Below are 13,350 nucleotides of genomic sequence, written 5' to 3'. Positions count from 1 at the left end.
CCATTTCTGGGCTTTCCTGGCAAGGCCCCCGCCAGAGTAGGTGCCAAAGTTCTGAGCCATGTTTTTCAGCAGGCACAAGTGAACAAGCGAATGCGTGATGGGGACGACGTCCCACCTGGCTTGAGGAGGGAAATACTGACTTTAATGGGTTGCATGTGTTTGGACTACATGCCAACTTTTTTTTTTTTCTTTTTTGGCAGGAGGACAGAGGTATCGGTAGCAGCTCTAGAAAGTACTGGCAGATAGAATTTCATAAATGTTGAGAAGGGAAGAATGGCTGGTATGTATCCCATCCTTGAGTAACATAAATTGCCAAACTCTGTGTTAGGGGTGCGTGCTCAGGATTCCTTGGTATCCAGGGATGTTTAAGCTCAGTCTTACAGATGACTAACCACAACTGATGGATGGGGTAGTATCCTGTGACCCTGGGGATTCCATTAGGGCAGGACACGGTAGCAATATATTTTATCCCAGGGTACTTATGTTTGGGGAAGGAAGCAATAAGACCATTCTATATCTGTTTCCCAGTTCTACAGGGATGCTTTATAAAATGCATTATCGATGTTTGCTGCTTTTAGGTTAATCAGGAAACTTGACAATTTGCAGAGAGTTATAACTACTGTTATTTGGGTTTAGTTATCTGGAAGTAGCTTAAAACCATTAGTCATAAGCTCCTTAAGGGCAACAAACTCGTTTACACTGTACTGCCCATGCCCCGTGTTCAACATGCAGCTTTTGAAGGGACGAAGAAACCAGGTCCACACCTCCCTCTTTTTGGCTGCTTCCATTTAGTGTGACATCTTGGCAGAGTCCCCCCTTTGTAGGAAAGCAACCAGGGCCACGCAGACGGCATCCTGGCCTCCCCTGGTTCCCAGCTCTCACCTTCTGGGCTGGGCCGTGGGTCAGGCAGTTAATGGACCCACTAAAAGCCAGTTCTCCCATCAGCTCACAGAGATAATCTGGGCTGACATTCTACTCTCTTGCTTCCTCTGATCTGAGTTCCCATGAGGCTGGCAACTCATTACAGCCGCTCAATGTGTTTAAGAGGTCCTCACATTACACGGCCCACCGCAGCTTGGCTTCCCGGAGAAGCAAAGGCAAGAAGAGATGAGACTGCGTGGAAACAACTGGGTTTCCAGGCTGCGCAGGTGAAGGTGGAGGAGGCCCATCTGTTCAGAGCACACTGGAGCTTTGTACAGGGAGACAAACAGGCACCTGTCTGGGGCTCACTAAACAGAACACCCCTAGACATTCCACTGATGGATTAAAGTAAATAAATAAAGTTAGAAACTAAGAGGAATGACTTGTGAAATTCATTATCAGGGGAAGGATGATGGAGCTGAAGGACAAAAAGGCTACTTCTCTTGGCAAGAGCTGGAGAGAGAACTTTAGTTTGTTGATTCTAGAGAGAGAGGAAAGTACAGAGTGAGACAGAGAAAGAGAGAGAAAAGCATCAATTTGTTGTTCCACTTATTTATGCACTCATTGGTTGATTCTTGTGTGTGCCCTGACTGGGGATCAAACTTGCAGCTTTGGTGTATCACCCTGGTTGGCAAACCCCCGCTCACGAGCCACATGTGGCTCTTTGGCCCCTTGAGTGTGGCTCTTCCACAAAATTACACGTGCGGGTGCTACCTCGATAAGGAATGTACCTACCTATGTAGTTTAAGTTTAAAAAATTTGGCTCTCAAAAGAAATTTCAATCGTTGTACTGTTGATATTTGGCTCTGTTGACTAATGAGTTTGCTGACCACTGGACGATGCTCTTACCCGGCCAGGGCAGAGGGCTTTAGTTTGTACTGGAGTAAGAGCTGAAGAAAGGAGTAAGACTGGAGGATCCTAGGAGGGGGTGGGGAGTGGAAAACAGTCACAGCTTGTCCAAGAGATTTTAAGGGTCTGGTGGAGAAATCTTGAAAGGATCCCAAGAATATGGTGATGGCCAGAGTTACCTTTTGCACCTGTCTGGCTAAATCTGGGTCCCAGAATCCCTAGCAAACTGATAACATGGGTTTGGGGAGGAGGGGTCAGGAGAAGAGGAAAGAAGAGTCAGAAAGGGGATTTTGCCCCTGACTTTGGGGGAATGGGTCAAGGTGGCAGAATATACATACTCTAGAGGCTTGAAAGGGTTCCTCCCCCTTGAAAGGAGAGGCTGACAGCAGGCTGAGGCCTTGGGCCAGGAACAGACATGGGGGTGACATGAGGGGGGACAGCTCCTCCGGGAGGAATCAGGAGTGCTCCCCGACCCCACAGAGAGCCCTGCAGAGCAGGCAGTGATGAGATGGATGTGAGCGCCGGCTTCAGACTGCCTGGTGCCCCAGAAGAGGAGGTTTATTTTAAAGCCTCCCACTCTAGGGGAGCTGGAAGCATACCTCCTCATCTCATCCGTGAATCAGTAGATCTAGGGTAACAATTCTTAATGGGCCCCTTTCCCCACAACTCTCAAGAACCCCCTCAAGCCTTCCTGCTCTCCGTAGCCCCTCAATAAAGGCACAGAATCACAAAACTTTAGAGGCTCTCGGGTCTGAATTCAATGTGGACCCTTAGAAATCACACAGGCTCTGGGTCAGACAGGTCTGAGGTACAGACAGCTTTGCCACCTGCCTTGGGCAAGTTACTTAGCCTGTCGGAGACTTTATTTACTTATTTGGAGAATGGTTTATAATATTTATATAATTGTGGACACTCATCTCATCTGCGGTAAGGATTCAATAACGTGTGTGAAGCTCCCAGCTCAGTGACTGATTCAACTCAGTGCTCCATATCCATCAACTGAGAGGCTGGGCTTGTGCTCAGGGCAGAGCCTGGCCCCCAGCAGCCGCTCCATAAAAGTTTATTTCTGCTATTTCCCATTTTCTTGTTTTTCTCTGCCTCCTTTTGCTGTTAATCCTCACCACCTCCACATTCTCTCTTATTCTCCTCCAGCACATTCTGACCTAACTTAAAAATAATGAACAGGACACATTTTTCCCTTTTTTCTTCATATGCCACTCTTTTTGGGAGATGAAAAAACCTTAGGGTAACTAGACTTCCTTCTTAAGGAGAGACAGCTTAGACCAAAAGAATAAACAAATAAACAATGAAAAACCCCTTTGTAAAAATAGACCATCAGCATGTACATAGTGAAGGGACGCCTGGAGCGTGTGAGGTGTCGTGGCATTTTCTGGAGCCTTACACCGCAGTCCACAGCTCAGCTCAGGACAGTAAGTATGTCAAGACAGTGGAGTTTTCATCGGTGAGGGGCTGACCTACACTCTACTTTCCAAACACTGATGCTCAAAATTCCTCTGAGCCCGGAGCAGTGAAATACGACAGCAAAGTGGGGCAGGGTGTGTCAGAGTAAAGGGATACAGTCTTTCTGAATCTTTCCTAAAGCTCATGTGTTTAGCATTAAACCCTAAGTGGGACCTGGAGACGCAGTGGCTCAGACCAGTGATCTTCAACCGGTGTGCTGCAAGAATTTTTAAAACATCCAATACCTCACTACCTGATGATTTAATCAGGGCATGGGCCTTTTCCCCTTAGATTGTCAAATAAAAAAAATGACAATGGCCAACACAACAATAGCCATCTGCTGTGAATGAATTAAAATTATACCCACTTTTTTTGTCATATCAGCAAAAAATATATCTTTTGGTATGCTGCAGAAATTTAGTAATTAGTTTATGTGTGCCAGGAGATGCAAAAAGTTGAAAATCACAAGCTCAGAGCATCAAAGAACAAAACAGCACCTCACTGGCATGGCGAGGAAGTACCCATTCATTCATTACACTGGGGAACAAAATTTTTGTTGCATCCACAAAAACACTTGTTCTTACCTGATTCAAGTGTGCTGATCTCAAATCTGACATTAGTTTTTCTCTGTAAGCTACAGTTTTTTTTTGCAATTCAAGATTTTAGGTTTTCATCTTATTGTAAAATTTCAACATTTAGTTTAACATAATGAAGTAGAATGTCTTCTTGCGCATCATCTTAGTGAAAATATAATTTTTTTTGAAAATATAATAATTTATATAATGCAGTAAATATACTAATATACTAAAAGATATGATTGCATCAGAATTTTTCTACAGTTTCAAAATAGAACATATTAAAATACTCATTTAATCATAAAATTTGCACAAAACTTATTTAAATTCTATTCAGGCAAAAATTTGCATTTGTAGCTCTTGTGTTTGTGTACTTGTTGAGGACAATCTCGTTTGATGCTCTAGCAGTCGTCTGCTCATCACTGACAGCTCCAAGATTTTCGGGAAACTTATCAAGGTGACTGTTCAGGAAGTGAATCTTAACGTTCATGTTACATCCAATGTCGTGGAAAGCCAACAGCATCATTTGAACCAGAAGTTCATAGTTTTCTGCTTTTTTTGTTGCCATGGAAGTTCTTTGTAACTGCCACAAAAGACTGCCATGCTGCTTTCTCCTCCTTATTCATCTTCCTGGCAAATTCTTTGTCACATATGAGGGTTCGAATTTGAGGTCCATCGAATACACCTGCTTTTATCTTCTCAAAAGACAAGGCAGGAAAAGCAGAAATAATATGAATCTGCATTCACTTTCTCTATTCAAAGCCTGAACAAACTGCTTCATTAAGCCAAGTTTGATGTGAAGTGGGGGAAAAATGATCCTGTCTCAATTAACTACAGGTTCATTCACAATATTTTGTATCCCTACTTCCAGAGATTCACGTTTCAACCACTCCTTCTGTATTTCTCCTAGCTTGGCTGTCCCACAAACACAGAAAGTAAGGATACTTTGTGAATCCTCTCTGTTTCTCTGTCCTAGCAGGAAATTTACCATTTTAAGATCCACACAAATGATCCAGTTATGCTCCTCATACTTCAGAAAGTTGAGGATAATTTTTATGTCATTATAATCTTCTCACAGATGAGTTGAATAACCAATTGGAACCACTGCATAAACATTACCATTGTGTAGGAGAACACATTTCAGACTCCGTTTAGAGCTGTCAAGAAAAGTCGCCATTCTGTTGGACTGTAAGTGGTAACACCTACCTGGCTGAGAAGACTACTGATATCATGAAAGTAAACAAAGTGTTTGTCTTTGGAAAAAAAGTCCATAAAAATTTGTTCATGCTTCCTGAAATGGGATACTTAAGCTGACCAGTGAAGTACATTCTTTTCTTGAAGCCTGGAGGCTAATAACTCAGCTGCTTTCTTTGATAGGCCCAAATCTCTTACTAAGTCATTCAATACCAGTTGGCTAAACTGCTGAGGGGTTAATGACTGCTTGGCATCAGAAGAAGACCCTTCAGATTCAACAACCATTTCCTCATGCATTTCATCAAAATACACTTGATCACCATGTTCACTTTCTTCATCCTTAGAAGAAATAAAACCATTGAAAACTGGAACTGGGAGTGTCTCAAGAGTGTGGATAGGGTATATTGCTGAAGGAATATTAGGATATGCAATCATATGCCGTTTTTTCTTGCCGATGCCCTTTGTATGGATCAGACAGAAATAACAGTCACTGCTGTGGTCCTTAGGCTCACGCCAAACCATGGGAATACCGAAAGGCATTCCTTTGCATTTTCCTTTTGTCCAGTCACGAAGCATTTCCTCACAATTATGACACACAATACGAGGAGCCCAATTCTTGTCTTGATCGCCAAGGGGAACTTGAAAACAGGCAATATATGCATGTGTCACAAATGATGAAATATTGTGCCTTTGATGTTGAAGTGTGTAACAGCCACATATATAACAGAAGGTGTCAGGACTATTCTTACATTTATGCCTACTCAAAGAAGCCATGATTCAATCTTAAAACAAAATAAGAGGGTGTTTTTATCAGATAATAATCTTTTACATTTAAAAACAACTCCAATTATGTAACAGTGATGGGTTTTTTTGTTGTTTTTTTTGTTTTGTTTTTGTATTTTTCTGAAGTTGGAAACAGGGAGGCAGTCAGACAGACTCCTGCATGTGCCCAACCGGGATCCACCCAGCACGCCCACCAGGGGGAGATGCTCTGCCATCTGGGGTGTTGCTCTGTTGCAACCAGAGCCACTCTAGCGCCTGAGGCAGAGGCCACAGAGCCATCCTCAGCGCCTGGGCCAACTTTGCTCCAATGGAGCCTTGGCTGCAGGAGGGGAAGAGAGAGACAGAGAGGAAGGAGAGGGGGAGGGGTGGAGAAGCAGATGGGCGCTTCTCCTGTGTGCCCTGGCTGGGAATCGAACCCGGGACTCCTGCACACCAGGCTGACGCTCTACCACTGAGCCAACCAGCCAGGGCCTGTAACAGTGATGTTTGTAAAACATTAATTGCCTTGTGGTTATGTTCAATCCAAGAGTTGTTGCTCTTTAACTCCAATTTAAAAACAATGCATGCCATTAACTGTAACAAAAAGAAATTAAAATTGCATAAAAACTAGAGCATACACCAAAAACGGACTTCAGATTTGTTATCAGTGATGCAGAAATATATAGAAACAGTTCTAAAACCTCATGCAACAGAAAATGAAAAAAAATTGTTCCCCAGTGTTCTGTGGCCCTGGCCACTGCTGGGAGGCTATACCCTCCAAGATCCCTCCAAGATCCCTCCAAGGTCCCTGTGGGAAAAACAGCTGTGTTGGGCTTGCTCACTGGTTTACCAGTTGCAAGCACTTTGCCTGATTAGTGTGTGAGCATGCGGCAGTGACACGTGTGTATAGTCTGTAAGGCTATGGTGCTTTCCCTCGGGGGCGATTCTCCCAGATCACTCTCCCACTGCTGTGAGGTGCAGTTTTCCCTGCTCCCTTGCCCTTCACTGTGAAAAGCAGGTTTTCCTTTGTTTATTCACTCTCTCATCTTTGTGAGCCTCCAGTAAATGGTTATGGCCCTGTGCTTTTTGGCTCTGCAGGTCCTCTACTGTCTGCCCAAATTCAGTGTGAACCTGCCTGGCCTCAACTACCAGCATTATAGTCCCCCAGTGGTTGATGACAGAGGTGAAGCCCATGATTGGAGCTGTGAAGAAAATTAGTGGACCTATGAAAGGGGGCCCTCTGGGGTTCATGGTGATCATGTGTTTGGAGGGTGGTAGACAAGCCTGGGTGGTGGGCAGGAGCGTAGGGAAGGGAGACATTGAGCCTGAATGCTTCTGCCTACTGTCCTGCTTCAATGGGGATGCCAGAGAGTACGTCCCCACAGAGAGCAAAGGGCTGAGGGACAGAGTTGTAGAAACTGTAGGTGTCTGCTAGTGGGCCGGTGGGCAAGTGGAGGGGGGAAGGTGGCACTACTGACCATAAAGTCACCCATTCGTCACTCCTTCAGCAAATACTCCATTCCATTCTAGGCTCTGTGCTAGTTCCATGGGGTTTAGTAATGAATAAGGTAATGTTTATGCCCTCATAGGACTTATATTATTGCAGGGGACACAGGCAGTCGCAGCGTGACTATATGGCAGGGGTGATACAAAGCACACAGGGCCCAGAGGAGGCCCCTCATTCAGAGTAGGGGTCAGGGAAGACTTCTGGAGGAAATAAAAGTCTAAGCTAAGACCTTATGTGTGAGAAGGAGCTAGCCGGAAGAAGAGTGTGGAGTGTGGGAAGTGAGGAAAGGGGGAAGAAATACTGCAGGCAGGGGCAACTGGATGTGTGAAGGCCCTGAAGGGCCCGTATCAGTTTGGCCCAGACTGGGTTGGTGTGGCATCTCAGGTGAGGCCCTTCCTAACCAGAATAATGTGGTTCAGCCCATTTACTAGGAAGGGGACAGGACAGGCTCAGCCTGTAACCTGGGTTCTGCGACTACAACACTAGCCTAGCTGCTCTGCATCCAACCAGGCAACTTGGGGCAAATCACTTCAGCTCTCCAGGTTGCCACGTTAGCACCTGTGTAATGATAAGCACACCAGGTGAGCTCTGCTAAGGTGTCTTCCAGGCCATAATATGATTTGAAGAGATGACACCCAACTCCGGATCCGGTTGGTCCCTGATTCCTGAGGCTAAACTCTGAATACGAGTGGCAGTTCCAAGCTTTGGGCTTATTGACCATCCCTCTCCTCCGTTTGTGCTTTGAATATTGACTTACCCGCTGCTTATCCGGGTCCACAAAGCGGATCCCAAAATAGTCTTTTTCCAGCAGGTTTAGGTGGTGGCAAAGAAGGTCGAACAGGTACTGGCCTTTGGCATCTCTCTGCAAAGAAAGCAGGCTCCACTGAGAAATGAGAGGGCTTCTGCAGTGGAATTCTGTGTTGCTGGTCATTAAAAGTCATTTATAACAGGTGCATAAGGATATGCAAGGGGCACCTGTCCATAGCTGTGTCCTCCATGCTGTAATACATTAGATATTCCCAGGAATTCTGAGGCTTTTGGCACCTGAAAGGAGCCCAAGAACCCGTTCCTCAAGGAAAGTGTCAGAGAAGTCAGAGTTAAGGGAGTCCAGTTCTGATCCCTAATACACAAAGCTCTCCTAGGGGATTTCAGCGTGGAAGACTGCAAGTGCAGCTGGCTCTGCTTCTAAAGTATGATTTCAACCCATTCACTTCTCTCCATCCCCACTGCCAACTCCGTCGGTCAGGCCACCAGCGTCTTTCAACTGGACCATGGCCAGAGCCTGCCAACCAGTTCTCTGCTTCTGCTGTTATCCTTTCTCCAGTGACCAGTGTGACAATTTAGTCTTTAAATTTTTGCTAAGTAATGTAGGCATGTAGTAAGATATTCAAACTTAAGAAAGGATATACCATGAAGAGTAAGTCTCCGTCTACCCTAGTCGCCTGTGCCTCAGTCCCACCCCAGAAGCAACCCCTTACCAAGTTCTTCTGTATCCTTCAAGTGGCATTACATTCCGGGCAAGGCTATACACAAATACATCTCCTCTTAAAAATATATTGGCTGCATATTCTGTACTGTATTCTGTTTCTTCGGATTTTTCCCCACTTAGGGTAATCTAGTAAATCCTTCTATAGCAGCATATATGGATAAGCATCACAGCTTTTTAAAAAAATTATTTATTTATTTTTACAGGGACAGAGAGAGCGATAGATAGGAACAGACAGACAGGAACAAAGAGAGATGAGAAGCATCAATCATCAGTTTCTCGTTGCGACACCTTAGTTGTTCATTGATTGCTTTCTCATATGTGCCTTGACCGTGGGCCTTCAGCAGACCGAGTAACCCCTTGCTCAAGCCAGCAACCTTGGGTCCAAGTTGGCAAGCTTTTTGCTCAAGCCAGATGAGGCCGCGCTCAAGCTGGTGACCTCGGGGTCTCGAACCTGGGTCCTCCGCATCCCAGTCCGACGCTCTATCCACTGCGCCACCGCCTGATCAGGCAGCATCACAGTTTTTAACTGTTGCATACCACTGGAATGAACCTAATTTATTTATCCAGCTCCATATTGACAGAATTTGTTTCTAATCTTCTATTACAAACAATGCAGCAGTGAGCACACAATGATCTTTAATTACATCACTACCCACTCCCGCTTTAACACCATCAGTGGCTTCCCATTGCTCTCACAATAAAATCCAAACTCTGACCACGGCCTCCAAGGCCCTACACGACCTAGCTGCTGCCTCTTCTCTGCACTCATCCCAAATCATTCCCCTCACCACTCTCCGATCGAGGCTACTCTGCTCCCGAGCGCTCCGAGGCTTCTCTGCCTCTGTGGCCCTGTATTCCCTCGGCCCCGTGTGCTCTCCCTCCAGCTCTCGTCATGGCCACTCCTGTCCTGAGGCCTCAGCCCACATGTCCTCTCTGCAGAGGGGTCCTTCCCCAGAGAGGAGACCCTCCCAGTTACTTTCTGTCTCATTTCTCCTGTTTATTTCCTTCATAGCACTGACAGTAATCTGTAATTACCTTGTTGATTTGTTTAGTTATTTGTTGTCTGCTCTCTTCCTTGGCTATAATTTTCCTGAGGGCAGGAGCCCTCCCCCAGGGCCTGACATATGTCAGGTAGGTCCTCAATAATTATTTGTTGAATAAATGAATGACTGAATGAATAGAAGGTAGAGGGTTAACTTAAAGGTTTACAAAGTATGAGGAAATAAGGCCATTTCTAAACCTATAATCTTTTCCTTCAGGGTCCTGCCTGTGTGTCTGGGATGAGCTGGGAGGGGAATGGCTTGCAAGAAACTGTCAGAACATCTGGAACTCTGCAAGGCATTGATCTGTGGGCCTGTTCCCAGTGGTCTCTGCAGATGAGATAATCCTCTCTGGATCTAATTCTGCATTCAAATTGAGGTTGTCTTATAAGATCCAAAGTATCTCACCTATGTCAAGGCCACAAAAGCTTTACACCTCACCTCTTCCCTTTCTGTTGGCCGGCCCTAGACTATCCAAGGAGATCTAGGGCAGGATATCAAATCTCTCAGCAAATACATATCTTAAGTTTATCTTCGGACGATTGGGAAATGAGTGAGTGGACAGTTGAACTAAGGACGATTGTGCCACATAGCTACCTCCCACCCTCGTCCTGCCGGCCCCACACTCCCTCTCACAGCATAACCCTAAGGCTGTGGGCCCCATTCTCCCCCACCCCCTGCCTTTGGCCTCCCACCAGAAAGAGCTATGTTCAGGACAGAGACTTGCTAGGCGTCACACTGGCACTTCTGAGTGGCAGGCCACAAACTAGATCTTTCAAAGAATTCCATCAACAATGTGTTTTGGGCAGGGGCCGCCAACTGCTTCCATTCTGATGCTCCGGAGAGTGGGAAGAGCTTCAGCTCCTTTTCAAGGTTCTCTTAAGAGCAAGGGGATGATGTTTACCCCAAGCAGCATGTCCTGTGATATTATCCTTCTCAGAGCAGCTAAAATGGAATATTAAGAGACAGTTGCAGATTGTGAATATTTTTCTCTATAAATTTTATTTTGCTATTTCAAGCTGGCTACTACACTGTTGACCCTGGGGTGAGTTTCAGTGGCTGAAGAAGTTTGCTCCCATACATACAACAATTATATTAGTGGAGGGTGGGGTGGGCATGGGGCAAGTGCTTCTGTGAGAGGAATCACATGGGCTTTTCATAAGAATCACATCTTCCATAAAAACAACTCATTTTTATGGGCTGGCAGCTCAAACACACCTGTAGGGCTCCTAGCTGATAAGAAGCTTAAATTCAGTGTGTCCAACCTGAGTTCTCCTACCTCATGGAAAGAAATAGGAAATGTGGCTTTTCTCTTTAGGTACTTTGGAAAAAAAGACATATCTCATTACACATTCCCTATATCAATAAGAAAGGATCTTTTCTGGTTATGTCTCAGCATCTGGTGAAACCGCTGCTCTCCACCACCAAGTCACAGTTCCCTGGGGTTCCCATTTACCAATGGCAGGTGCATGGTTTTGCGCTAACAGGCTTCTGTGTAGACTAATTAAGAGAAGCACCCTTCTTTGTTGTATCTCCAAGGCTGGAGGGGAGAAGGTGAGAGAGTGGGGGGCTGGGAGGGGGGGAAACAGAGCTTCTCCTTGTGGCAGAAGTCCAGGAATTTTACATTTCCACAGAAACACAAAGGCAGATCACCTCAGAGCACTGCTGTGGCACCTTCCACAGAGGGTCACAGCTGTGGCCAGTGGAGTGGCCAAGGCAGCCTTCGGGGGAGTCACATCCAGCTGAACCGTCACGGTGGGCTCCCTATGATGAGCTGTTGGCAGGGGTGAGAGTTTAGGAATCTTAAACTTCCTGGCCTTGTGGGTTCTCTTACACTTTCCAAATCCTAGAATCTCCTTTCTGTGGTCTCCCTGTCCTAAGTCTTTCTGGAATTTTCTGTGGCAGCCGGTCTTCTGTTTTTGTTGGATGGCGAAGTCCAGCGAGTTCTGTCTCTTTTCCCTCTGCCTGCAGTTCCCTTGCACTAAGCTGACCCGTGTGCTGGGTGCCAAACATTGTGCCGCTGCTTATTCTGGAGAAACGGGCACTCCAGCTGACAGGTAACGACCGGCCAGTCACAACGTCAGGGCTACAAGCCTGAGGGTGTTTATCTTTGGGACAAGCGAGCTGAGGCAGAGCACCCACATCCAGCTAAACCTCTGAGATTGTTCTCTTCCCAAAGTAATGGCTGGGTCAAAATAATTTATTAAGCGCCAATTAAAAATAAATTTGTATTTTATGAACCACAATAGTACTCCCATGTGAGAATAAGAAGTGCAGATAGATCAACTATGAAAATAATAGTACATATAAGTTCACCCATTTCAACTCTCTATATGGTACACAGAATGATTCATGAGCCCCTTTGAAAAACTGTGAAACTCTGAGGTTGGGAGAATTAACATTCTTGCTCTTCCCTGGAGTACCTGGTTCTGGTTCTCTTTGGTTTGTCTATTCTTTAGGGAAGGGATTGAGGGAGCAAGTAGGCTTGAGCCAGTGACCTAAATTAGTCAAGGTTAATTGTATTTTCTGCTTCATAATCACTACCCTTAAGCAGGAGAGCAGTTTTATTTGACCCCATCATGGGGTCGATCCCAAGGACATGGGCAGGGTGCATCCTGATCAGAGGGGCTAACATGTAGAAAGCCCCCCTCCCCCAGGCATTAGGCCTCACCTTATTCAATCCAGCCTATATGCAAGGCAGGCCAATTTTTTATTTTATTTTATTTTATTTATTTATTTTTTGTATTTTTCTGAAGCTGGAAACGGGGAGAGAGAGTCAGACAGACTCCCGCATGTACCCGACCAAGATCCACCCGGCATGCCCACCAGGGGCAACGCTCTTCCCACCAGGGGGCGATGCTCTGCCCCTCCGGGGCGTCGCTCTGCCGCAACCAGAGCCACTCTAGCGCCTGGGGCAGAGGCCAAGGAGCCATCCCCAGCGCCCGGGCCATCTTTGCTCCAATGGAGCCTTGGCTGCGGGAGGGGAAGAGAGAGACAGAGAGAAAGGAGGGGGGGTGGAGAAGCAAATGGGCGCTTCTCCTATGTGCCCTGGCCCGGAATCGAACCTGGGTCCCCCGCACGCCAGGCTGACGCTCTACCACTGAGCCAACCGGCTAGGGCTAGCAGGCCAATTTTAACAGCAAAAACTGTGTGAGCCTGAAAGAGGGCAAGAATGAGCCCAGCTTTCTCAGCTCCTGGGCTGTTAATAGGGAGCTGGTCACGGGTTTGTGGGCCCTTAGAGAAGGCCGTGGTGAGATGGAGGGCAGAGACAATGCACCCATGCAGCCCCAAAGCACAAGGGTCCAGGGGTGGCAAAAGGCCTCACCAATATGGGGGTGCATTGGGGGAGGGAAAGAGCTCAACACGTTGTCCTCAGAGGCCTGACGGGGAAGAACCAGGCACCAGGGGTGGGATGCCACAGCCTCTATTCTAGCTTAACTTTATACTTCAATTTCTTGTAGGCCCAAGACTCCTTTGCTTTCCTTCACAGTGTCCTCTAAGGGCATGTATGTGCCAATGTCTGCCAGGTTCAGGAGTAGATGCTGCATAAAC

At 46.2% G+C, this 13,350-nt stretch overlaps 1 protein-coding gene across 6 annotated transcripts in view; it reads right to left on the bottom strand.

Moving 5' to 3' along the window:
- FRMD5 (FERM domain containing 5) overlaps nt 1–13,350 on the bottom strand; it is a 329,778-nt gene that overhangs the window by 44,369 nt on the left and 272,059 nt on the right. For all 6 annotated transcript variants that reach the window (XM_066276646.1, XM_066276643.1, XM_066276647.1 and 3 more), the window contains exon 2: nt 8,027–8,131. In XM_066276646.1, coding sequence (XP_066132743.1) covers nt 8,027–8,131 — 105 coding nt within the window. The remainder of the gene's footprint in view (nt 1–8,026; nt 8,132–13,350) is intronic.

Source organism: Saccopteryx bilineata, chromosome 4 (assembly GCF_036850765.1).
Source record: "Saccopteryx bilineata isolate mSacBil1 chromosome 4, mSacBil1_pri_phased_curated, whole genome shotgun sequence".
Lineage (NCBI taxonomy): Eukaryota > Metazoa > Chordata > Mammalia > Chiroptera > Emballonuridae > Saccopteryx > Saccopteryx bilineata.
The sequence above is the reverse complement of the archived record's forward strand: the minus strand, read 5'-3'. Positions and strand labels throughout refer to the sequence as shown.